At 41.8% G+C, this 26,319-nt stretch overlaps 1 protein-coding gene across 1 annotated transcript in view; it reads left to right on the top strand.

Annotated features, from left to right (window-relative positions):
• The window catches only part of LOC137630285 (deoxynucleoside triphosphate triphosphohydrolase SAMHD1-like), a gene marked incomplete at its 5' end in the record, with an annotated part of 38,495 nt that extends 12,515 nt beyond the window's left edge, over positions 1-25,980 (top strand). The window contains 6 exons of the mRNA XM_068361731.1: positions 1,609-1,787; positions 1,949-2,005; positions 2,450-2,645; positions 13,985-14,193; positions 22,612-22,720; positions 25,743-25,980. Of these exons, the coding sequence (XP_068217832.1) occupies positions 1,609-1,787; positions 1,949-2,005; positions 2,450-2,645; positions 13,985-14,193; positions 22,612-22,720; positions 25,743-25,805 (813 nt within the window). The remainder of the gene's footprint in view (positions 1-1,608; positions 1,788-1,948; positions 2,006-2,449; positions 2,646-13,984; positions 14,194-22,611; positions 22,721-25,742) is intronic.
• Positions 25,981-26,319: the final 339 nt, after the last annotated feature.

The raw sequence follows: 26,319 nt of genomic DNA, 5'->3' as shown, positions 1-26,319 counted from the left end.
CCCCTAAAGATGACGGGGAGGAAGGCCAAATATTTGCTACCTATTTTTGATACTGATCTTACATTCTGACAACATATCCACCACTTAAATAGGTTTTCCTTGACCGTCTACCAGTTCCTGGTAGTGACCCAGCCTGATACCTGCCACATCATGACCAGGACCAAAGTTCTGGGACATTTCCCAGGATTGTAAACCCCCCAATTAAAGGTTAAAAGGCCTTTCATGAATGGCAAAAGGCAAGGGACAATGACAATACCCTACCAAGTAAGACAATGCCCTAGTGAATGACCATATACTTTATGCATATAATCAGCACCCAAGTCCCACTCTCCATTAAGCTATGGTCATGGAGTGCTAGGCATTGGCTACTGATGACTCAGCTGGTAGACCTATAAGCTCCCCCAAACCCACCGTACTATGTTCACAATGATGGTGAGGCTGCAGATACTACAAGAAAGTATCGAGTTTGAGTGGGTCTTGATCCCGAGTCTTGCAGAATGGCAGGCAGGGACTTTTCCAATAGGTTATAGGGACTTCCTCTCCCCTATTATCGGACGAGGGTTTGTATCCGTGCCGAAGTGGAGTTCGAGTCCCGCTCAAGCTTGATAGTTTCTTGTAGTGTCTACAACTTTACCATCCTCGTGAGCTAAGGATGGGTGGTTTTTGGGAGCCTACAGATCTACTGTACCTGGTGAGTCATAAGCAACCATTGCCTGGTTCTCCCTGATCTTATCTTGGGTGGAGAGGGAGCTTGGGTGCTGATCTTACGTATATACGGTCAGTTTCTCTAGGGCACTGTCCTGGTAGGTTGGGTATTGTCACTGTCTCTTACCTCTGCCACTTATGTGTGGCCTTTAAACCTTTAAAACTTCATCAACCACCCTCAAGTGACGGCTGAGTGGCCTGTTGTGTGAACGGGCCTTCCCTGCCACCCAGCAGTAACTACCTTGTTAAAGTTTTAACAGATGTGTCCTACTTCGCTGAAAGCATACTCTTATTAAAGGACTCAGGTTTGTACAGTTAGGGAAAATGTAAATGACCGAACTTTAAAAAATTAGTGTTATTTCTGCCTTTAGCATCATGAGAAACAATTAGTTGCTAACTATTCAAAACCATTTCACCGCCTCATTTTTTATTACAAGCTTTTCCATATTTCATAACTGTAAATAAAGGATTAAACTGCTTGAAATTAAGTTTACTGTAAGAAATATGTTAGGTGGAATACTATGAAAGCAGCCAAGGTCCATATTTTAGGATTAGTGTGAGTTCTTATCTGATTTAAAGCTAAGTTTTTATGTTCAGTACATTGCTATTAGCAGTATCAATTAATAAATTATAAATACTTTCGTTAGTAACTAATAAGATCTAAAAGATATTTGTTCCAGCAGAGATACAAACCTTCCGCTATTTATAGGGGTATACTTTCGGTGTAGCTGGAAGAATACCCCTATAAATAGCTCCAAGTTTGTATACTAGGAAAAATATAAATTACTTACAAATTTGTTATTTTACAGAATGATAAAATTGATTGATTTAATGGTAATCTAGGAAATCCAAAAAGAGACGTAAGTTTAAACAACTTTAGAATAATTTTCTATCAATTTACAGGTAACATTTGACTACTACCGTCTTCTTCATTTCTCTCGGGTGATAGACTTTGAGGGCGAGGGACTGCAGATTTGTTACCAAAAAAAAGAAGTCGACACCCTCTATGACATGTTCCATGCACGGTGCCTACTTCACAGAACAGCTTATCAACATCGTGTCGTGAAAATCATTGATTCGATGTAAGATCATGATATATTATTTTGAGTTATACAGTACAGTATATATAACAGTGATAGTGATGTTACATTTGGTCTGCTGTAATAGGAAGCAATACAAATATAGTACACTACTGTACTGCATAAGTATTTGCATTTTTATTGATTATTTCTAAATATTTCAGGTTAGTGGATGCATTTTGCTATGCAGATAAGCACATTCAGTTTAAAGACAAAGAAGGGTAAGCATTATCTGTGTTTAGTTTCTTTTCCTAATGAATAGATGCATGTAGGGAGCAATGTGGATTGTTGGGTGTTCTAATTAAAAGTTTTGGTAAAATTAAATTATGTAGAGTAGGGAGAATTTTAGCCTGTATCAACTTGAAAGCTAAGCTAGCATATGCCGCCCCCCTCCCCTCCAAGAAAAAAATAAATTAAAATAGAATGTAAAAGAATGAACTATTTAAATTTTAGCTGGAATAATCTTTAATAAGTGTTCTTTGGTTTTTTATTCGTAAATTTTGCTTTACTACAAGGCAATATATGGCTGGACCTTAATTCTTAGGAAGTTTATTGTATTTAATTATACAATATAGAAAATCTCATGATACAACAAATATGTTGGAACAATATGTTTAAGAGGTAGTGATTTCATAGGCACCATCTAATTAGCTTTTATTTGACAGAAAAAAATACTACTTAGCCGATGTATGTAATGACATGGATGCATACACCAATCTCGTCGACGATGTATTTCATCAGATAATACGTGCTGAAGGAGAACATCCAGATCTCATGAAAGCAAAAGAGATCATCGAAAGGATTCTTACCAGACGACTGTATGTTAACATTGGTCACACACAACCTACGTCTGGGGATATTGTAAGTATAATGAATACTGTATTGCATTTAATTTCTTTTGCACATTTTATGTGTCCATGTAACTCCAGATTACTATAGCACATATTCTAAGTATATTATATGAATCTATGAAAGATACTCCGGATAGCAAGGTTGGTAGCATCGCGGATCTCTATTATAGAGGTCCCGAGTTCGGCCCCCGCCAGGGACGCGAAAACTGTGAGACCTTCTACCGGGGGGGGGGGGGGGGGGTACTCCCACGTGGCGCCTAGGGGGAAGGTTAGAGGGGACTAGTGATGGTCCCAACTGGCTAATGGTCGCCCGAGGAGGACGATGTAAATCGTCTCTGTGGAGACCTAAAACCCGCAACTTTAACTTTTATATTTCTGGGCTTGAACCTGTGCCGCACAGTGAATAAGCTCCATTTAGCACTTATTCTTAGGTAATTTACTGCTAAATATACCAGAGAAAAAATGTAAAGGAGTGCTAGGTTAACTAGCTCGCTCACCTATTGGTGTCGGTATAAAATTGGGCGTATAGTCCAGAGGTCCCGCACTATTTAGATTTATCCACGACAGAAACCCCAATAGAGGAGAGCCGTTCAACCTCACTCGGTACTACTAACAATGCATCCGCTCAGAACCCAACTCCTTTTAGCACGACGAGTATAGTAACCCGCATTTTTGTTGTGCTCTCGATTTTGGTTTATTTTCCATTGAATTATGGCTTCTTCGTCGGTTTCCCAGGAGACACCGTCTAAGTTAAGTACCAAGCTGGGTTTTACTGTGTTTTGAGCAACCTAGATCGTTTAATATTTATATTATAGGAGTTTATTCTCTTCGTTCATATCGACCTTGCTTGATTTCACTACAGTTGGTACTCCTGTTTTTGAGAGCTTTTAAGTTTCACTTGCGGTGTTACTATGTGTATTATTTTTATTATCAAATATTATTTGTTATTGTGAATATTCATTATTTAGCGTTTAGAATCCTCGTGGTTCAATTTTGGGCCGATATCATTTACGTATCGTTATGGCTGCCGACCTTCGTGCTAGGCGGCAATGTTATTTTTAGCCATCAGGTGTGTCTTTTGTCATTTAATTATTATGTTGCATGCCTTGCCCAAAAATTTTCTATGTGTTTATTCATATAATTTTTAACGCTATTATTATTATAATGAATATTTGTGCCATTACTCCGTTTGATCTGTCTGGTTGGGGATCGTCAGTTGGTAGCCCTGCTGCCTCGTATCACGTGATCCTCCCCCACGCTCCCCCTCTCGCTAGGTGGGCGGCTAGGCTTCTCCCCCCTCCACTAAGGGACCGTTGCCTTCCCTCCTTTTAGAGGGGGTAGTTCAGTGTTTTTGGACTTTGTCCTCCGGGTGGCCCGGCGGGTTCGTCTCTGTCTAGTCTGGTTGGCCACCGGTCAACAGAGTTGGATCCCGGTGCACCCTATTTTATATTCACTTATCACACTGGTTTATGTTATATGAAACCCTCTGGGTTCCGTTGGCGGTTCTTATCTACAGTTCCGCCCCCCTATTTAATTTATAACAGTGCCTATGATGATTATATGACAGATCACTACCCCGGAGTTTCTATACGAATTGGTTTTGGATACTTTTATTTCCCGGCCCGGGGCTCAGCCTCGCCATGGGAAATCAGACACCCTGTGTCTAAAATTTTTGTTGTTGCATCCTTTTTTATACTCCCGGCTCGACCGGAATGGATGGCTATACTTTAGTCTAAGCTAGACTTTTGTTTAGGCCGGGTCCTCCGGACCCGCCCCTACTTAAGAATAGTACAGTTAAGCCCTAATCTTGTGTTAGGCTTATGTTAGGCCCGGGTCCTCCGGACCCGCCCCTACTTAAGAGAATTACAGTTTCTCATATACTATTTACTTTAGTCTTAAGCTAGACTTATGTTTAGGCCGGGTCCTCCGGACCCGCCCCTACTTAAGAATATTACAGTTAAGCCCTAATCTTGTGTTAGGCTTACGTTAGGCCCGGGTCCTCCGGACCCGCCCCTACTTAAGAGAATTACAGTTTCTCATATACTATTTACTTTAGTCTTAAGCTAGACTTATGTTTAGGCCGGGTCCTCCGGACCCGCCCCTACTTAAGAATATTACAGTTAAGCCCTAATCTTGTGTTAGGCTTACGTTAGGCCCGGGTCCTCCGGACCCGCCCCTACTTAAGAGAATTACAGTTTCTCATATACTATTCACTTTAGTCTTAAGCTAGACTTATGTTTAGGCCGGGTCCTCCGGACCCGCCCCTACTTAAGAGAATTACAGTTTCTCATATACTATTTACTTTAGTCCTAAGCTAGACTTAGGTTTAGGCCGGGTCCTCCGGACCCGCCCCTACTTAAGAGAATTACAGTTTCTCTTATACTATTTACTTTAGTCTTAAGCTAGACTTATGTTTAGGCCGGGTCCTCCGGACCCGCCCCTACTTAAGAGAATTACAGTTTCTCATATACTATTCTTTTTATAGATGGTGCATTGTCAGACGACAGCCTGTGCAGCTGTTCTACATCAGCCCTGCGGCCCTACTATCTGTCGGTCTCACGCCCTCTGCGGTGTGCAGCTGGAGGACGTCGTGGTATGGCACCCGGATAACTGTGTGGTCTGTTTTGACCTCGTTACCACCCTTGGATCTGACTCGGTGAGTCCCGTTGGCTATGTTGCCTTCTTATTTATCTTACCTTTTTTGGCATACATACACTATTTAGTAAGATATCTATGGTCTTGAAGGACCACTGGGAGTCTGCCCTTTTATAATTCCCACTATTATTTCAGGCATCCCCGGAGCAAAAGTCTGCGGCTCGGGCCACACTGAAAGTGTGGGTTGGTGGTTTTGCCCGGAACGTGAAGTCCAAGCGGCCGTACGTCCTCTCCGAGGACTACTGTTCCCTGATTTACCCCAACGCCAAGTCTTCAGCCGCTGTGGCTAGGCATGTTGCAGCTCCCATCATTGCCCACATTGATGCCACCATAGCGGGGTTTATTGATCCAGAGCAGGATCCGTCGGACGCCCCCGGAGATCTAGAAGACAATGTTGCCTCCATGAACCTGGACGTGGAACCCATGTTATTGGATGATCCAGATACAGGTAGGGTGGTAAGTGAGGCAGTTGTTTCTGGCGCTGAGATTCCTATCCTCAGCCCCTCTCTTTCTTCTTCTTCTGATCGCTCTTCCTTCCATGGTTTTTCTGGGGACCGTGATTCGTCCCAACGATTACACCCGGTTCCCCCCAAGAATAAGTCTAGAACCTTACCTAAAGTTCATAAGCCTCATAAGGCTTCTCATGGTTCTAAACAGAATACAAACCTGTCATCTAAGGCTTCTGGCTCCTCCTCTAAGTCTCGCGACCCGGGAGTTCATTCCGCCACACCTTCTGCTAGCCCGGGCCTTTGCGAATCAGCCATGCTTCGCATCGTGTCGGAGATGCAGGCTAAGTTTGTATCAGAGATACAGTCTAAGATGGACACGATGTTCTCTAACATCGGTCAGAGACTTGGGGCATTAGAGCAAGGTGCTCCGGAGCGGGTCCAAAGCTCTCTCATCCCGGATGCCTCTAAGCTCCCGCAGTTTGCCAAAAACAACCCTTGGCGTATGGCTCTTCATCCCCCGTTCTCAGACGGAATGTTAACTTTGGAGGGTCTTGGCACTCGTCCCCTAGAGGACTTTGAATTCTTTCCTCCTGGTCTGGCATTTCCATTTCATGGTTATGCCAGGCTTACCGAGGAAGCTTTGGTTCGGTTAGACAAGGTCCCCAAGGAAACAGTCATCTTCCCAAAAGAGCAGGCCCAATCTATGTGGGCCAGATTCCTGAATGACATCGGCTGCACCAACACTATGTTGACGCCTTATAATAGCTCTTTTACAATGTTCCTAATGGACAAAAACTCCGTGACTCCATGTGTCAATAAGGTAGCAGAGCTTGCCTTCCAATATGCTCTGGAGGAGAAGCCCTTGCCTCCTATCCGAGAGGTGGATCCAATCTCCCTCCTTCTTCCTTCAGGCATTGAGTGTTGGGACAACGTCCATACCACATTTACCTCTGGAAAGCTAGCAGCAGACTGTGCTTCGGTAATGTTTAATGAGCGGCTTCCCCGTCTCCCGGAATCCCTCATTAAACAGGAGTATAATTCTCGCCTACGCGTTGGCCGTACTCTGAACCTGGCCACTTCCACGGAGTCGATAGCCTTGACTTACGATACTGAGAGTATTTTTAAATCTCTCAACAAGGCTACGTTGCAGTCATTATACTACGACCTGTATGACTTCGCTACTGCTAAACGCAAGTGTCGCAAACATGTCCTGGCAGAGGCGACTATTAGGCATGAACCTAATAAGCTGATCCGGTCCTCCTGTTGGGGTTCATACCTCTTCCCTGAGGACCTTGTAGAGGAAGTCTTGGCGGAGGCCACTAGAGTCAACCAGAGCCTTAAAGCCCGTTGGGGTTTGACTCCTAAACGTAAATCTGACCCTGCAATTTACCAAGCCCGGGGTAGGAAGAAGCTCCGTCCATATACTTCCATTCAGTATCATCTCCAAGGGACTGGGGTGGAGTTGGATTCAAGGACCTCCTCCTCCGAACAAATTTCGTCAACATTCCACTCCGGATCTGGTCGAATTTGTCCAGGATCTTTTACAAAAGAACGCCGTACTAGAAACGAAACCCCTGAAGTTTCAAGGTCGGCTGTTCAGTGTCCCGAAGAAGGATTCAGACAAGAGAAGAGTGATTCTAGACCTATCCCTTCTCAACTTGTCCATTCAATGCGACAAGTTTCGAATGCTTACCGTCTCGCAGGTGCGGACCTTACTTCCCCGTGGGGCAGTCACCACCTCTATCGATCTTACAGACGCCTATTATCACGTCCCGATAGCGAGACACTTCCGTCCGTACCTAGGCTTTCGCTTAGGGGACAAAAGTTACTCCTTCAAGGTGATGCCTTTCGGGCTCAACATCGCCCCAAGGATCTTCACAAAGTTAGCAGAAGTCGCTGTTCAGGAACTCAGGAATCAAGGGATTCAAGTAGTAGCCTATCTGGATGACTGGCTCATTTGGTCAGACACCTCCCAAAATTGCCTAAAAGCCACTCACAAAGTCATCCATTATCTTCAATCTCTAGGCTTCCAGATCAACTTCAAGAAGTCCCGTCTTCTTCCAAAATCGAAGTTCCAATGGCTCGGCCTGCAATGGGATCTTATATCTCATACTCTGTGTCTTCCCAGACCCAAGAGGTTAGAGATTGCAAGGAATACCAAACGCTTTCTCAAAGACAAAGTAAGTTCCAGACGACTCCAAGAGAGGATTCTGGAGTCCCTTCAGTTTGCCTCAGTGACGGATCTTCTTCTGAAGGCAAAATTGAAAGATTTCAATCGTGTCTGGCGTTCGAGGGTGAACCGGAAGCTCCGGGACAGGAAAGTCCGCCTTCCTCCCATTCTACGAGAAAGACTTCTTCCTTGGACAAGAGCAAACAGTCTGTCAAAGTCAGTTCCCCTTCGATTTCCGCCTCCGAAATTAATCATTCACACGGACGCATCCTTGTCAGGTTGGGGCGGTTATTCTCAGCTCAAGAAAGTTCAAGGTCTTTGGACTCCCTTGTTCCACCAATTTCACATCAATGTGCTAGAGGCCATGGCAGTTCTTCTATCCCTGAAACGTCTTGCTCTTCCCAAGAAACAACACCTTCGTCTGGTCCTCGTCAGCGAAGTAGTGGTCCGCTGCCTCAACAGAGGCGGGTCAAAGTCAGGGCCTCTGAACCATGTTCTAGTAGCCATATTCTCCCTAGCAGCCTTGAACCATTGGCATCTTTTAGCTGTCCACCTGGCGGGAGTCCGGAATGTAGTGGCAGACGCCCTGTCCCGGACCTCCCCTCTAGAATCGGAATGGTCACTCGATCTAAAGTCATTTCGGTGGATTCTCTCTCAGGTTCCCGGTCTCCAAGTGGACCTCTTTGCCACGGAATCCAACCACAAATTGAGAGTATATGTGGCTCCCAATCTAGACCCTCAGGCTTACGCCACAGACGCCATGTCACAGAATTGGGACACCTGGGAAAAGATTTATCTCTTTCCCCCGGTGAATCTTTTGCTGAAAGTTCTAGACAAACTGAGATCCTTCAAGGGACAAGTAGCCTTGGTCGCACCCAACTGGCCCAAGAGCAACTGGTATCCTCTCCTGCGAGAGTTGAGACTATACCCTCACCCGATACCCAATCCGGTTCTGTCTCAGATAGTACAAACACGCGTTGTGTACGCTTTCTCAAACATTCAGAGCGCCCTAACTTTATGGACTTTATGAAGTTTGCGGCTATGCATGGTGCCAATATTGATCCTCAAAACGCCTTGTTCCTAGAATCGGATAAACGGGATTCCACCATCCGCCAGTATGACTCTGCAGTTAAAAAGTTGGCAAAATTTTTAATAGACTCAGACGTGAACTGTATGAACTTGAACCTTACAGTTACTTTCTTTAGATCTTTATTAGAATCAGGTCTGGCAGCCAATACTATCACCACTATTAAATCGGCTCTGAAAAAGATCTTCCTAGTGGGTTTTAACATAGACTTAACCGACTCTTTGTTAGCTTCAATTCCGAAAGCTTGTGCCAGACTGAAACCGGTTACTCGCCCTACTCCGGTGACCTGGTTCCTTAATGACGTACTCAGATTGGCTTCTGATACCATTAACAGTTCTTGTGATTACATTCCCCTTCTCAGGAAAACACTTTTCCTGGTGAGCTTGGCTTCCGGGGCAAGAATTTCTGAATTGGCAGCCTTGTCGAGAGACCCGGGTCATATTGACTTCCTGCCTTCGGGAGAGGTCCTTCTTTCTCCTAACAAATTCTTTTTGGCTAAGAACGAAGACCCTCAAAACAGATGGTCTTCCTGGAAAATTATTCCCCTCACGCAAGATCCGTCTCTGTGCCCTGTTACTACTCTTAGGTCTTATTTATCCCGGACCTCCTCTAACTCCTCGGGGCCTCTATTCGTTAGAGAACAAGGCGGTACCATTACTATTAAAGGGATCAGGCAACAAATCTTGTATTTTATTAAACAAGCTAACCCTGACTCTTTTCCTCTTGCACATGATATCAGGGCGGTTGCTACCTCGGTGAACTTCTTTCACCACATGAATTTTACAGACCTTTCCAGGTATACAGGGTGGAAATCACCGTCAGTGTTCAAGAAACACTACCTTAAACATTTGGAAGCCCTAAAATTTTCTACAGTAACCGCAGGGAGCGTAGTTACTCCCAAGTAACTCACAGGTTAATGCCTTGACTCCTTATCTCTCCCTCTTACCTGCCTCATTTATACCCTATTGTATTCGTTGGTCTTGCACCTGAATACTGTTATTATATTTGTAAATTTTATACTCCTGAGTATCTGTATATATTATCACTCACGGCATTTTTTGGTACTCATCTCTGATTAAAAGCATCCTGTATTTCCCTTACGCTTATGTTTTTTCCTTTACTTTGCAAGTTTGGTGACATTTTCTCTTGTATAGATTCACTGTGCGGCACAGGTTCAAGCCCAGAAAAGGGATTTTGACGTAGGAAAAATCTATTTCTGGGCGAAGGACCTGTGCCGCCCAGTGAACCCTCCCAGCTCCTCTCCCTTGGAGTCCCCAAACTTTGGGTGCTAAGGAGTTGGGTTCTGAGCGGATGCATTGTTAGTAGTACCGAGTGAGGTTGAACGGCTCTCCTCTATTGGGGTTTCTGTCGTGGATAAATCTAAATAGTGCGGGACCTCTGGACTATACGCCCAATTTTATACCGACACCAATAGGTGAGCGAGCTAGTTAACCTAGCACTCCTTTACATTTTTTCTCTGGTATATTTAGCAGTAAATTACCTAAGAATAAGTGCTAAATGGAGCTTATTCACTGGGCGGCACAGGTCCTTCGCCCAGAAATAGATTTTTCCTACGTCAAAATCCCTTAATTACACTATAGAACTTTTAAAAATATACTAATAATAGACCATCTCTAGGTCGTAAAAGACTAGGTAATTAGAATTTAATGTTATCAAAGACAATATCATTAGAAAAAATGTATGATTAGGTAAAGTTTTATACTTATACAGTATGCTTTTTATCATAAGATTTTTTTTTATCACTTTGAATACCCATTCTGAATGATAGTTCTGTATTCAAGCTTCCTTGATTAACAGTGTCTAAAAAACCTGTTGGCAAAATATAGAAAGTCCTCAAATCACAAATTTGATAGGTTCTAAGAAGCTGTTTGTAAGTCAGATTTTATTAAATTTTGGCCTAGGATAGACTTCACATAACTCAAATGTCTATGATATTCAGCTGCACAGATCAACAAGTAGTCCGGTTTCATATTGGTAGTGTTATCTTCCTTATTGCATTAAATTATATAACCCTTTTACCCCCAATGAACGTACTGGTACGTTTCACAAAACTCATCCCTTTACCCCCATGGACGTACCGGTACGTCCTTGAAAAAAACTGTTTTTTACATTTATTTGATAACTTTATGAGAAACTTCAGGCATTTTCCAAAATAATGAGACCAACCTGACCTCTCTATGACGAAAATTAAGGCTGTTAGAGCCATTTAGAAAAAAATATATTGCAAAATATTCTTGAAAAAAAAAAAAAAAAAAAAAACCACCCGGGTGTTTTATTATAGTATTTCGTTATGAACTTTTGATACAATATCTGAGACAAAATTTCAGTATTTCATAAAGACCTCTTGATACAATATCTGAGATTTATGATTTATGTTGGATTTGTTTTTGTATCTCTGAATATTTGTAAGTTGTAAGTTGAGGACCATCTTTCACAAACTTCTTTTACTTTTGTTATGCTGTCTGGTCAGTGTGAGGGTTTTGGGGAGTAAGAGTCATCTGATGGAAAAAAGGATTCTTTGAAAATGTCCTCTCAGGTGTAGGTCAGTTCATGACAGGAGAGTTGACTTGCATAAGGAAATTGGAATTTTAATAAAGAAAAATTTTTATTGTAATCAGCTGATGTTCATATTGTGTCACACAGAGCTGTGTCTACGTCTAACCCAAAATAAGAATTAATTGTTCTCTCCCTCTGCAAAATGCATTCCCCTCTTTGGTACCATAGGGTCATCTGGCAATTGATGTTAACTATTGTAACTTAGTTGATGGCATGATTACCTCTTGTATTCCAGTTTTCAAAGTTGCAAAACCTGATCTTTAGTTTCTTGACATCACTGATCTGTTTATGAAACTCCCCTGATGTTCATATTGCTGAATCCCACATTCTGGTGGAGGTGGAATAGGGAAGGAAAGAGACTGGAAAGCAACATTCTATATAAATAAATTTAACCACCACTTGAGATTAATTTGATAGGTAACCAATCCTAACCACAAGTAAACTCGTAATCACTTGAATTTCTCAGTTGGATTCCATTGCTTTACCCACAATCCATGGTTTATAACTAAAGACTTCAACTTAAGCAAATAAATAAAGAATACGTTCTTACTTGCGATAAGTAGTTGGTTGACCAGGGCACCAGCCACCAGTTGAAATACTACCGCTATAGAGTTATGGGGTCCTTTGACTGGCTAGACAGTACTACATTGGATCCTTCTCTCTGGTTATGGTTCATTTTCCCTTTGCCTACACATGCACTGAATAGTCTGGCCTATTCTTTACAGATTCTCCTCTGTCCTCATACAACTGACAACACTGTGATTATCAAACAATTCTTCTTCACCCAAGGGGTTAACTACTGCACTGTAATAGTTCAGTGGCCACTTTCCTCATGGTAAGATTAAGAGAGACTCTTTAGCTATAGTAAGCAGCTCTTCTAGAAGGACACTCTAAAATCAAACCATTGTTCTCTGGTCTTTGGGTAGTACCATGGTCTTCCACTCTCTTGGGTTAGAGTTATCTTGTTTGAGGGTACACTCGGGCACACTATTCTATCTTATCTCTCTTCCTCTTGTTTTGTTAAAGTTTTTATAGTTTTTTAGGAAATATCTGTTTTAATGTTGTTACTGTTCTTAAGATATTTTATTCTCCTTGTTTCATTTCCTCACTGGGCTATTTTCCCCGTTGGAGCCCCTGGTCTAATAGCATCCTGCTTTTCCTACTAGGGCTGTAACTTAGCAAGTAATAATAATAATAACAATAATGTCTCACAGTTACCACTGCACTTGGTGCCCAGTAACTTCTGATGAAACTAGGCTTCTTTTAGGTAAAGTGCGATGAAAAATATTGATAAAATACACTTCCATTTCAAGTCTTCTGTGGATAACTTTCCATTTTTTCCTAAGTTTTCATTTCTGATATTTGTAAATATGTTTTCCTTGACACATGTTTATAAGGTAATTTTAGGAAAAATGACCTTAGAAAGTTGAAGTTCGGAAACCAGTTACAACTTTACACTCAATTTATCAGTCTTGTTATCATACAACTTACATCCTGTTGATGTATCACTGCTTTCCTCCCCAAAAAGGGTATGTTGCTCAGTCTAACACCTAGCGTAAAAAATGACTGGTTATGAAATAAGTTAGAAAGATTAAGTTAATTTTCCACCCTTAAAATCTCAATATAGGAGCAACCTTCACTTTATCTGATACTTATGTTAATAGCCCATTTGTTGATTGTAATAATAAAACTTATATCTGTGAGATCTTTGAAAAGAAAACGTTTCAAAAATTTTTTGGAATGTAAATGAATTTGAAAGGTTTGCATTTTGAACATTTGCTATATATATATATATATATATATATATATATATATATATATATATATATATATATATATATATATATATATATATATATATATATATTTATATATGTATGTATATATTGTGTATATGTATATAAAATTTTACTTTTTTATTTTTTATTCTTATTTGATGATATTATCTTAGTTGTATTATTGCCCGATGAGCTCTGCTCCACTTGGGCTTGGACTGAGTCTTTGGTGTAAAATTTTTATGCAAATATTTTTTGCCCACAATAAACATTATCATTATTATTATTATTATTATTATTATTATTATTATGAAGATACGGTATTAGTTTATTATTATTATCATTATTAAGAAGATAGGGAATTAGTGTTGGCTTTGAGACTGAGACAAAAGCAGGCATGGCGTACCCATGATGAAGTTATTGCCATTAGCCAGTAGATTAACTCGATACTGGCCTAGAAACTTAAGTCTATTGAAGGGAAGACAACTTTGAGAGAGAAGCAATATAAATATAAGATGAGTTCAGTATAGAAATAAATTTTGTTTTTGAAATTACATTTTTTACAGGCTGTTCTTCTTTATTACTGTGCTAAAATTTAGCTTATGACAAATTTCCTTTTTCTTTTTCATTCTTCAGAAAAAAGAAAAACTCATGGAAACTCTTGTGAGCAATATTCCTCAGGATAGTTCGTTGACAAGAAATGACTTCGACATCCAAGAAGTTCGTCGAAATTATGGGATGGGCGATAAAAATCCTATTGAATGTGTCAGATTCTACAATAAAAACAACCCTAAAGCGGCCAGTAGAATAAAACGAGAGGAAGTGTCAAAAATGTTACCGCAAAGGTAAGGAAATGGAACTTCATCTTTGTAGCAAAATGGTAACCTGTGACTTCTAATTCTTGGCTCTTACCAGCCTGACCAAAAAGTATTTTTTCAAGAGAAATATTATTATTCTAATTTTATCAAATGAATTTAAAACTTCTTAATAGAATAACTAACAGTTGTTATCATTTGTTATCCACTGAAATTACAAAAACAGAATTTTTAAGATAAAGTCTATCATGTGTACAATATTCTGCTTATACTTACCCAACATTCATTATGCAATACATTTTGGCAATGGTGGAGAAGGATTGGGTTGTGGTAACAGGAAATTAGCCGACCTAGAGTATACTGATGACGTAGTCCTTATTAGCCAAACACCACAGGACTTGCAAAGCTTGCTTACCAGAATATATGAAATGTTACATGAGGTTGGGCTCAAGATAGATCTAAGACAGAGATGATGAGAATGGAATATGCAATTGGGGTATAACAATTGAACAGTATCAAGCAGATTTTGTAGTTTTCAATATTAAACTTACCCGATAATCATGTAGCTGTCAACTCCGTTGCCCGACAGAAATCTAAGGAGGGATACGCCAGCTATCACAATACTAGAAGGGGGTGTACTAACAGCGCCACCTGTGGCCAGGTACTCAAGTACTTCTTGTTGACACCTCCTCAATTATTCCTCTGTCGTGCCTCCGGCTAGACGTTCTGGGATACGCTCATGGTCTTCGAGTTTATTCTCGCTTATTTGGTGATGTATTCTCTTTGATTTACGGCTGTCGCATTACTGGAAACCTTCTGATATTAGCTAGATAGCTTTTATTTAATTCAGTTTAACGGTTAACGAATTTTTGCTTGTTTTTTGGATCTCCCTTTGACTTCTCTTGAAAACAAAATGTCTGACATTTCGCAAGCCCCCTCCCATAGACGTTGTAGGTCTTGCAATAGACGTATTCCGAAGGTCTCGGTAGATCCTCACACCGCTTGTTCTGACTGTAGGGACAGACCCTGTCAGTTAGAAAATCGATGTGAGGAATGCGCCGGTCTTTCGGAATTGGATTTTGTCCGACTTTTAAAGTATTCTTCTAAGTTAGAGAGAATTAGAGCTAGGAGGAGTTCTTCTCACTCTTCTTTATTTTCCTCATCTCATGATCCTCTTCCTGATCCTACCCCTGTAGTGGCTACCCCCGATCCTACTGTGTGCCCTCCGCCTGATATGTCAGTGGTTTTACGTGCTATTCAGGCTTTAGGCGATAAGGTAGAGTCAGTGGTAAGTGACCATAAGTCTCTGATGGCCGAAGTGAAAGAGTTGAAGGCCAAGAGTGCAGTGGGTGAAGTTAGTGCCAGTGCTGTGACGAGTGCTAGTGTCGGTGCAGTGCCTTGTACTAGTGTTAGTGCCAGTGTGGTGCGTGGGGATTTTTCTGTGCGAGCCAGTCGTTCTCCCAGTCCGGGACCTCTTGCAAGCTCCCAAGCCCAGGGGAGAAGCAATGTCGAAGGGCATAAGGGTTCGGCAGGCCTTGTTAGGCGCACAGAATCATCCTCAGTGGTTGCGGGCGTGTCTACCACAGACCGTCACTCCCACTTGCAGACGATTGAGCCCGTCTTCCGCTCGTCCGCTGATCTTCTCTCGGGGAAGAATCGTTGGTCTCAGGTCTCTAGACCTCTTAAACGCAGAGTCCAACCCACGAGTGCTCAGCCAGGTTGCAGTCGTTGGCTCAGCTCTGACTCTCCTCAGTCTTCTAGCGATTGTACTCCGCCCAAGAGGAGTAAGGTACAACAGAGCTGCACCGGTGGTGCAACCACTGTTATGGCTTTACCTCAGTCTGCTACTGTCTCTGCTGATCCCAAGTGGTCTATGCTTCAGTCCATGCAAGCTCAGCTTTCGGACCTGATGCGTGAGTGTCGTGCTGAGAGTGCTGCACCTCCTGCACCTGTGGTGCACCTATCTCCTGCACCGGTTCAGCCTGTGCTGCACCCTCCTGCACCGGTGGTGCACCAACCTCCTGCACCCGTTCAGCCTGTGCTGCACCCGCCTGCACCGGTGGTGCACCAACCTCCTGCACCCGTTCAGCCTGTGCTGCACCCGCCTGCACCGGTGGTGCACCAACCTCCTGCACCCGTTCAGCCTTTGCTGCACCCGCCTGCACCGGTGGTGCACCAGCCTCATGCACCGGTTCAGCCTGTGCTGCACCCGCCTGCACTCGCTGCACCCAGTCGCAGCTCCATCTGCCAGGCGTACGATGTTGAACCTCTTCCACCTGTGAGTCAGTCTGCTCAGCTGCTGCACCGAGCTCTACCCGTGCACCCTGATCCTGCTACTCAGACATCTCTGCTTGCTGGAACTTTACCTTGTTCTGCACAGCCTCGATCTATTCACGCTTCACTCATACCACAGGAACAGGAACTTGCTGCACCTCCTCCTTCCACCTCTGTTGTTGTTCCTGCTCGTTCTGACTCTGCGGTTCAGCATTCGTATCCGATCCCGTCGCCTCATTCTGGGGTTGAGATTTCGGATGATGAGGAAGCACACCTTGATCCCTCTTCGGACGTGGACGACTCCAGACCCTCTCCACAGTCTCTTGATTTTCGCAAGGTCTTGGCTCTTCTCAGGGAGGTTTATCCAGACCATTTTGTCTCAGCTATACCCCGCTCTCCACCATCTGAGTTTTCGCTGGGAGTGCAACAAGCTCAGTCTTCCTATACCAAGCTTGTCCTAGCTAGATCCTCCAAGAGGGCTTTTAGGATCCTAGGGGAATGGCTGCAGTCTAAGCAACTTCTTGGCAAGACTTCCTTCATGTTCCCTCCAACGAAGCTCACTTCGAAAGCGAGCGTTTGGTATGCCACAGGGGAAGCACCAGGCTTGGGAATACCTGCCTCTGCCCAGGCTGACTTCTCAAGTCTGGTAGACTCGCCTCGAAGATCTGCTATGAGACGCTCAAAAGTGTGTTGGACCTTTTCGGACTTGGATCACTTGCTTAAAGGAGTGTTTAGAGCGTTTGAAATGTTTAATTTTCTAGACTGGTGCCTGGGGGCCCTCAGCAAGAAAACCTCCCATACGGACAAAGATTCTGCCATGCTGTTAATGTCCTGTATGGATAAGGCCATCAGAGACGGATCGGGCGAGCTAGCGTCCTTGTTCGTGTCAGGGGTTTTGAAGAAAAGGGAACAGCTGTGTTCTTTCCTTTCCGCCAGCATTACCCCTTGCCAACGTTCACAACTTCTGTTTGCTCCTCTTTCGAAGTTTATTTTTCCCGAAGAGCTCATTAAAGATTTGTCGGCTGCTTTGATTCAGAAAGACACGCACGATCTTGTGGCTTCTTCGGCTCGTAAGTCTAAGGCTTCCACCTCAGCCCCTAAGACTTACCGCTCCCCAGTGACTGATACCCCTGCGACTAGATTCATACCGCCCTTTCGTGGTAGAGCCCCCAGCCGAGGAAACTCCCGTCCAGACTCTTACAGAGGCAAGTCCAGGAAAGGATCCAAGCCATCCAAAGGAAAACACTGACTCTCCGATTCTCCAGACGACAGTAGGAGCCAGACTCAAGACCTTCTGGCGAGCTTGGGAGATGAGAGGTGCAGACGCACAGTCTGTCAGTTGGCTGAGGTTCGGTTACAGGATTCCATTCTTCCTTCAACCACCTCTGACCACTTCGCCCATCAACCTCTCTCCCAACTACAAAGAGGAGGACAAGAGGCTAGCTTTGCACCAGGAGGTGTCGCTTCTTGTGCAGAAGAAGGCTGTGGTTGTAGTCCGGGACCATCAATCCCCGGGCTTCTACAACCGCCTCTTTCTTGTGGCCAAGAAGACAGGAGGTTGGAGACCTGTCCTGGACGTCAGCGCTCTCAACGAGTATGTCACCAAGCTGACGTTCACGATGGAGACGACCAAGTCGGTTTTAGCAGCGGTCAGACAGGAGGACTGGATGGTCTCATTGGACTTGAAAGATGCTTATTTTCACGTTCCGATTCATCCAGACTCCCAACCTTTCCTAAGATTCGTCTTCGGAAAGGTCGTCTACCAATTCCAAGCCCTGTGTTTTGGCCTAAGCACAGCTCCTATGGTCTTTACCCTTCTGATGAGGAATGTAGCCAAGTTCCTTCACTTGTCAAACATCAGAGCCTCCCTCTACCTAGACGACTGGCTGTTGAGAGCCTCCTCGAGTCGTCGTTGTCTGGAGAATCTTCTTTGGACTTTAGACCTTATCAGAGACCTGGGTCTATTAGTCAATTTGGAAAAATCTCAACTCATTCCCTCACAATCCATCGTGTATCTGGGAATGGAAATTCAGAGTCAGAGTTTTCGGGCTTTTCCATCGGCCCCCAGGATAAGCCAAGCCCTAGAGTGCATCATGAGCATGCTGAAGAGGAACAGTTGCTCAGTGAGACAGTGGATGAGTCTCACAGGGACTCTCTCGTCCCTAGCCCTGTTTGTCGAGCTGGGCAGACTCCACCTCCGCCCTCTTCAATTCCACCTTGCAGCTCATTGGGACAAGAGTTCTACCCTGGAAGCAATCTCTATCCCTATCAACCAAGAGATGAAGACCACTCTCCTGTGGTGGAAGCACAACCTTCTTCTCAGAGAGGGTCTATCCTTGGCCATTCAGACCCCCAATCTTCATCTCTTCTCAGATGCATCGGACTCGGGCTGGGGTGCAACCTTGGACGGAAAGGAATGCTCCGGAATGTGGAACGAGGAACAACGATCTCTCCACATCAACTGCAAGGAACTGCTGGCAGTTCATCTAGCCCTGTTGAACTTCAAGTCCCTCCTGCTAGGCAAAGTGGTGGAGGTGAACTCGGACAACACCACAGCCTTGGCTTACATCTCCAAGCAAGGGGGGACCCATTCGAGGAGCCTTTACGAGATCGCAAGGGACCTCCTCATTTGGTCAAGAAGTCGAAACCTCTCTCTAGTCACGAGGTTCATCCAGGGCAATATGAACGTGTCAGCAGATCGTCTGAGCAGAAGGAATCAGGTCATTCCCACGGAATGGACCCTCCACAAGAGTGTGTGCAACAGACTTTGGACCTTGTGGGGTCAACCTACCATAGATCTGTTTGCCACCTCCATGACCAAGAGACTTCCTCTGTTTTGTTCTCCTGTTCCAGACCCTGCAGCAGTTCATGTGGATGCCTTTCTACTGAACTGGTCCCATCTCGACCTGTACGCATTCCCTCCGTTCAAGATAATCAACAAGGTTCTGCAGAAATTCGTCTCGCACGAAGGGACACGGCTGACGCTGGTTGCTCCCCTTTGGCCTGCAAGAGAATGGTTCACAGAGGTACTACAATGGCTAGTAGACTTCCCCAGGACTCTACCTCTAAGAGTGGACCTTCTACGTCAACCTCACGTAGACAGGTTACATCCAAACCTCCACGCTCTTCAACTGACTGCCTTCAGACTGTCGAAAGATTCGCTAGAGCTCGAGGCTTTTCGAAGGAGGCAGCCAGGGCTATTGCCAGAGCAAGGAGGGTTTCCACTCGTAGGGTCTACCAGTCTAAGTGGGAGGTCTTCCGAAGCTGGTGTAGAGCCAATTCAATATCCTCTACCAATACCTCTGTGACCCAAATAGCTGACTTCCTGCTTCATCTTAGAAATGAGAGATCCCTTTCAGCTCCTACGATTAAGGGATATAGGAGTATGTTGGCCTCAGTTCTCCGCCATAGAGGTTTGGACCTGTCTTCCAACAAGGACCTTCAAGACATTCTTAAGTCTTTTGAGACGTCTAAAGATCGTCGTCTTTCCACTCCAGGCTGGAATTTAGACGTAGTCTTAAGGTTCCTTATGACATCTAGGTTCGAACCTCTCCAGTCAGCTTCATTTAAGGACCTTACCCTCAAGACTCTTTTTCTCGTTTGCCTGGCAACAGCTAAAAGAGTCAGTGAGGTTCATGCCTTCAGCAAGAACATTGGTTTCACGACCGAGTCTGCTACATGTTCTTTCCAGCTTGGATTCCTAGCAAAGAACGAGCTTCCTTCACGTCCTTGGCCTAGATCGTTCGAGATACCTAGCCTTTCCAACATGGTAGGTAACGAACTTGAGAGAGTTCTTTGCCCTGTCAGAGCTCTCAAATATTATCTAAAGAGGTCTAAACCTCTCCGAGGACAGTCAGAAGCCTTATGGTGTGCCATCAAGAAACCCTCGAGACCCATGTCCAAGAATGGGCTTTCGTATTATATAAGGCTTCTGATCAGAGAAGCACATTCTCATTTAAAGGAGGAAGACCTTGCATTGCTGAAGGTAAGGACCCACGAAGTAAGAGCCGTAGCTACTTCGATGGCCTTTAATAAAAACCGTTCTCTGCAGAGTGTAATGGATGCAACCTATTGGAGGAGCAAGTCAGTGTTTGCATCTTTTTATCTGAAAGATGTCCAGTCTCTTTACGAGAACTGCTACACCCTGGGACCATTCGTAGCAGCGAGTTCAGTAGTAGGTGAGGGCTCAGCCACTACATTCCCTTAATCCCATAACCTTTTTAACTTTTCTCTTGAATTCTTTTGTTGTTTTTATGGTTGTTACGGTAGGCTAAGAAGCCTTCCGCATCCTTTTGATTTGGCGGGTGGTCAATTCATTCTTGAGAAGCGCCTGGGTTAAAGGTTGTGTAGAGGTCCTTTAGTAGGGGTTGCAACCCTATATACTTTAGCACCTTGGGTTGATTCAGCCTCCAAGAGGAACGCTGCGCTCAGTAAGGAAGACGAACTTAAAAAGAGGCAGAGTAACGGTTCAATTCGACTTCCTTACCAGGTACTTATTATTTCATTTGTTATTAGAGATAACTGTTATATGAAATGTGGGGATACTTGGCTATCCTTTAATCTTGTTCACTGGTTTTCACCCACCCCCCTGGGTGCGAATCAGCTACATGATTATCGGGTAAGTTTAATATTGAAAAATGTTATTTTCATTAGTAAAATAAATTTTTGAATATACTTACCCGATAATCATGATTTAATTGACCCTCCCTTCCTCCCCATAAAGAACCAGTGGGATCGAGGAATAATTGAGGAGGTGTCAACAAGAAGTACTTGAGTACCTGGCCACAGGTGGCGCTGTTAGTACACCCCCTTCTAGTATTGTGATAGCTGGCGTATCCCTCCTTAGATTTCTGTCGGGCAACGGAGTTGACAGCTACATGATTATCGGGTAAGTATATTCAAAAATTTATTTTACTAATGAAAATAACATATTTAAGAACAAAGCCTTCAGAAGTATATTGGGATTTAAATGGCAGGACATGATTAGAAATGAAACTATAAGAGAGATTACTCGAGTGCCATATGTGGATGAGGTCATGATGAGGGGTAGATTGAGGTAGTTTGGGCATGCTCTTCGCACTCCCCGAGAGAGGTTAGTTCACCAAACATTCAGCTGGGCTCCACAAGGCACTAGAATGAGTTGGAAGACCCAGACCTACATGGCTGAGGACTATGAAATATGAAGTAGAAGAGGATGAATGGAGAAGTATTGATTTAAAAGCTCAAGATAAAGATGACTGGCAAAATGTAACCAAAGCCCTTCGCATCAATAGGTGTGGGAGGAGAAGATGATGATGATGATACATTTTGCAAGTGCCACTTGGTTGAGAGACTGAAAAATTAGGGGAATATTGATAGGTTTATATGACTAATCTTCCTATATCTATACTCTGAGAACTACTACTACACTAGTTTCCAACATCTTATCTGTTTAGAATGTGGGTAGTATCAAACCATAGGAATAATTGTAAAAATCCACTCTCCAATAAGAGATGAATAACAGAAATAGCCTACTCCTAATGAGCTTGCTTTGAGATCAACCACCAGACAGTATATCCTGGGTCAAGTTTTATAGAGGACTAGTTACTTTTGTAATTCACTTGAACAGAGAATCCACCTGATGAACTTCTACCAACCAGAACTAAGCTATTTTTTATATAGGAATGTATGATTATAGAAATATAAATTTTTATCATTAAAATTACATTTTTCTTTAGTTTGATAGCCAGTTTGCACTTCCAAGCACATAGCATAAGGAATGTTTGGTAAGATTTCTTGCACAGGACTAATTGTTTTATTGCCTATTAATGCCGTATGGCAATGTTTGTGACAGAAAGTGAGCTATGACTAATATCCATTAGGTAACTACACATTAAATGGAAGTGTCATGGAAGTGTCTTCAAGATTATTATATGGATTAAAGGGATTTTGACGAAGGAAAAATTGCAGTTTTACCTTAGAAATGATGTAAAAGGAGCATTTCATTGGGCGGCACAGGTCGGAGCCCACAAATACTGTTGTACTTGCATAGCTCTTTCTTTTTGTATTGATGATCAATGATATTACTGTTATTGTTTGCTCAAATCCAGATTCCTTTTACCACCCTCATGTGATATTAAATCTCATTTTTATGTCAGTATTTAAAATTTATAAATGTTTCTCTTACTGTATCAGGTTCCAGGAAGTTGATTACTGGTTGATCCTCAAAAGTGACTCCCAGCACTACATGACTGCCAGAAAGATGTTTGAAGATTCATGCAGCCAGTTGGGTTTGGAATTCTCGGTAAGTTGAAGTTTATTCCAAGTTTAACGAAAGATTCTGTGTAACTATTGTACTGTGTGCTCAAGCTGCAAAACTATAAGTTAGTGTGCAAGTATAGTATATGCCATGGATTTGTAGACAAAGGTATTTACTGTATAATGGGATGTTCATTTTTGCACACTAAAGATGAAATTATTTCAAAATCCCTCACACATGAGAAATGCGTCATAAGTGTTAATTGTTTAATTTTACATCTGTCATCGAACAAGTTTTCTTCTCATCGACATCTGCAGTAATAAGATTACTAAAGCAGGTACTTTTTATTTTCTTAGTTCCCTTTTAGGTTTATGTTGCTTTTATGAAAGCAGTTGATTTTCATAAGTTGTAGTTATGATAAGTTGCATTTTGTTATGGGTTTTTAAGAGTATTAGATAGTGTGTATTAGCCAGGTTAGTATTGAAGTTTGAATTTTAGGGTATTGAATATTTTCCTTCTCAATACCTTCATTTCCCAATGAGGCACATTTAATAACTACCTTATCCAACAAAGCCTGCCTATTACAACTATAGTTGCCTACAAGCTGTGATATTTGTTTCCATGTTTTTTTCCTTAGTCTTAAAGATTTTGTTGGAACTTTTCTATAGATATCAATCAAACTCACTCAGATCAATGTTTTTTATCAAAGAAACTTAAACTCATGCTATAGCAATTCCTTTATTGATCTCATTCATGTACCTGTAATAAAATTACCCTTTTTGTATGTAATAGTTCATTATATTGATGAATACTAATCTTATGCCAACCCTAACATCATTGAGGATGAGGGAGACTTTTGATGTTCCTAGACAGGCAATGGACACTGATGGCATCCTGCTTGTTATGTTGAGGTTTGTTGATAAATACTTTTAGCAGGCCACTTTTTAACTGGTATTGTTTCCATCTATTATTTGTCTCCTTCTATCCTCTACACATAGATATACTTTGTTTTGCATGAACCACATGGTTAATGTCAGTGTGCTGTTGTGAGTTGCGTTAATATCCCCTCTCTCCCACATCTGCATAATCTTGTCCCCTAAGCATATGATTATCCTATTTTCCACAAACAAAAACCTCCCATCAATCCATATACCAAGGCACCTCCCCCAAGTATACCTTAATACCTCCCTCTTATATATCCCTCTCGCACTGCTATCTCACATCCTAAGCCTATCATTTGATAAAAAGATGTATTTTCTATTTTACAGAAGGTTTAACTTTCAGTTGGTTTTTTGTGTGCATGTGCCTATCTAGTAGCAGGAACAAACCACAAGTGATTCCTTTGTATGAAGTAAGATCCTTATAATTCCATGCATGTCAATACAGTATTGATAACTAATGATTTGTTCAGCTAATAAAGGGTTAGTGCCATAGTGCACTTCATGTGGTGCACTGTAGACATCATTTAAGGGTCTTAGCAGCATCTTTGTCTCTTGCTGCTTTTGCTGTTTAGCCTTTTTCTATACCTGTGTTCCTACTTTGTTTCTTCCATCCTTCTTTCCAGTCTCTTAACTTTTACCTCAAATTGCAACTACCAGGTATTCATTCCTCAGCTGCATATGGGCATTGAATGCCCTCCTAAGTCTCAGTGGTTGGGCTTCCATTTTAAATGGAGAAATCCACTCATCAAATGTTGTTCAGGCTACTTATTGCTACTTTGCCCCATTTTTCCCCTCCCTAGAATACTTATTTTCATCAAAATATATTATAATGGAGAAAGTTTTTAATATGTCCTGCAGATGATATATTTTGAAACAGTACAAAGAGTTTAACTATAGCATTTGTCATTTAATGATTTGCAAATTGAAAGTTTTAATCCTTGCTGCTTTTACAAAAACTAAATTATTGAAAATAAAGACACTTGGATGTAATTGAGGATTATTATTATAGAAGTAGAGCCCAAATTCTGTAGTGCACATTTTTCTCCCCTGAATAGCACTGTCTTTAGTTTGCACTGCATGTGGCCTTTTTCCCTTACTTAGTTTTGTATTAACTGAGCGAGGTTTGATGTATTACATACTGTAATTGTGTGTCATTTGTTGTGCCAACCTCCCCAACTCTGTGTTGACATTCCTGATTGATGAGTTGTGACTATATTACTGCTTTTAATGCTGTGGACTCATGACTATATAAATTGTATGATCTTGCAATCAGCTGTGCAATTGGTACAAAACTCATTCTCATGCAACTGAATGTTGTAAACAGCACACTGTAGAGCACTCGATTCACAGGAGTTTGCACTACGCAATTCAGTACTGTTTGTGTCAAATTTCACCAGGTTTAGATGTGAGGCTGTATCTTATCATTCAAATTGGTTCCAGCTATCTAACAATTCTCATCTTTTTTGCAGCAAAATTGTTTGCAATAAATTTATCATTTGAGATCGAAAATATAGGCCATCATGGAAATCTTAAATTTCCAGTAATTAAGGGAATCCTTCCAATTTTTTTTTTTTTTTTTTTTTTTTTTTTAACATTTATCTTTGGGATTAATGTGCTGTGTGATCTCCAAGGATATTACTTTGAGAGGCTAGAACAGTGAATCCAATCATGTAGACTACATGGCACCCCCTTTAAAATAGGATTTTAATTTGTCAAAACTCCTTGTTTACCCCCACGGAAGGCATGAGGCTGGTACTGATTTAAATGTAGCCACTACGAGTAGTGGGAAGCCAATAAAGCAACCCTAGTCATAGCTACTGTAGCAACATCAGATAGATGTAGCCATTTTTTCCTGTGGTTATATAATAATTTAGAAACTGTAGTTGTAGACATAGCCATTCTTTTCTGAGATTATATAACATTTCAGATAGTTGTAGCCATTCTTTTCTGTTATTATATAATATTTCTAGAAACCATTATATGTAGAAAATGGCCATAATACTAGCTGATGCATATATGTAGTTTTTGTATTTGTACTTTTGTTATATTCTTAAAGTTGCAAAATGATAAATTGTATTACTGTACTGTGCTTTTTAAAATGTTAATATACTGTACTTCCCTTCCAGGATGATGTAGATCCGACACATCTTGCTTCATTTGCTCCAATTGAGTTCTCCAATGGCCGATAAGACGTAGAGGATGGATCTGCGCTCAGTGGTGTAAATTTTAAGTCCTTTATTTATGTTGATTTATTAAAGGAAGAATATTCATTGTTTGTTTTTTATAGAGAAAGTGTTTTGTTTTTGTGAAAAGAGAATTTTCATAATGACTGTCAAAATGAAGTTGCTATATTTTACTTTTATTTATATATATATATATATATATATATATATATATATATATATATATATATATATATATATATATATATATATATATCGACATTCAACAGAACTTTAATTTTTATCTTATTATGTTGGTACTGGCTAGTCATCACATTTATTTTTATGAAGCTGTAGCCTACTTGAATTGCACAATACCGTATTGTGAAAGCAAGAATATTCATTAGTTTTTTTTTATAGTGAAAGTGAATTGTCTTTGCGAGAAATGAGTTTTTGTAATGACTGTCAAAATAAAGTTGCTATATATATATATATATATATATATATATAGATAGATATATATAGATATAGATATAGATAT

Source organism: Palaemon carinicauda, chromosome 38 (assembly GCF_036898095.1).
Source record: "Palaemon carinicauda isolate YSFRI2023 chromosome 38, ASM3689809v2, whole genome shotgun sequence".
Lineage (NCBI taxonomy): Eukaryota > Metazoa > Arthropoda > Malacostraca > Decapoda > Palaemonidae > Palaemon > Palaemon carinicauda.
This window is presented reverse-complemented; position numbering and strand designations above follow the sequence as displayed.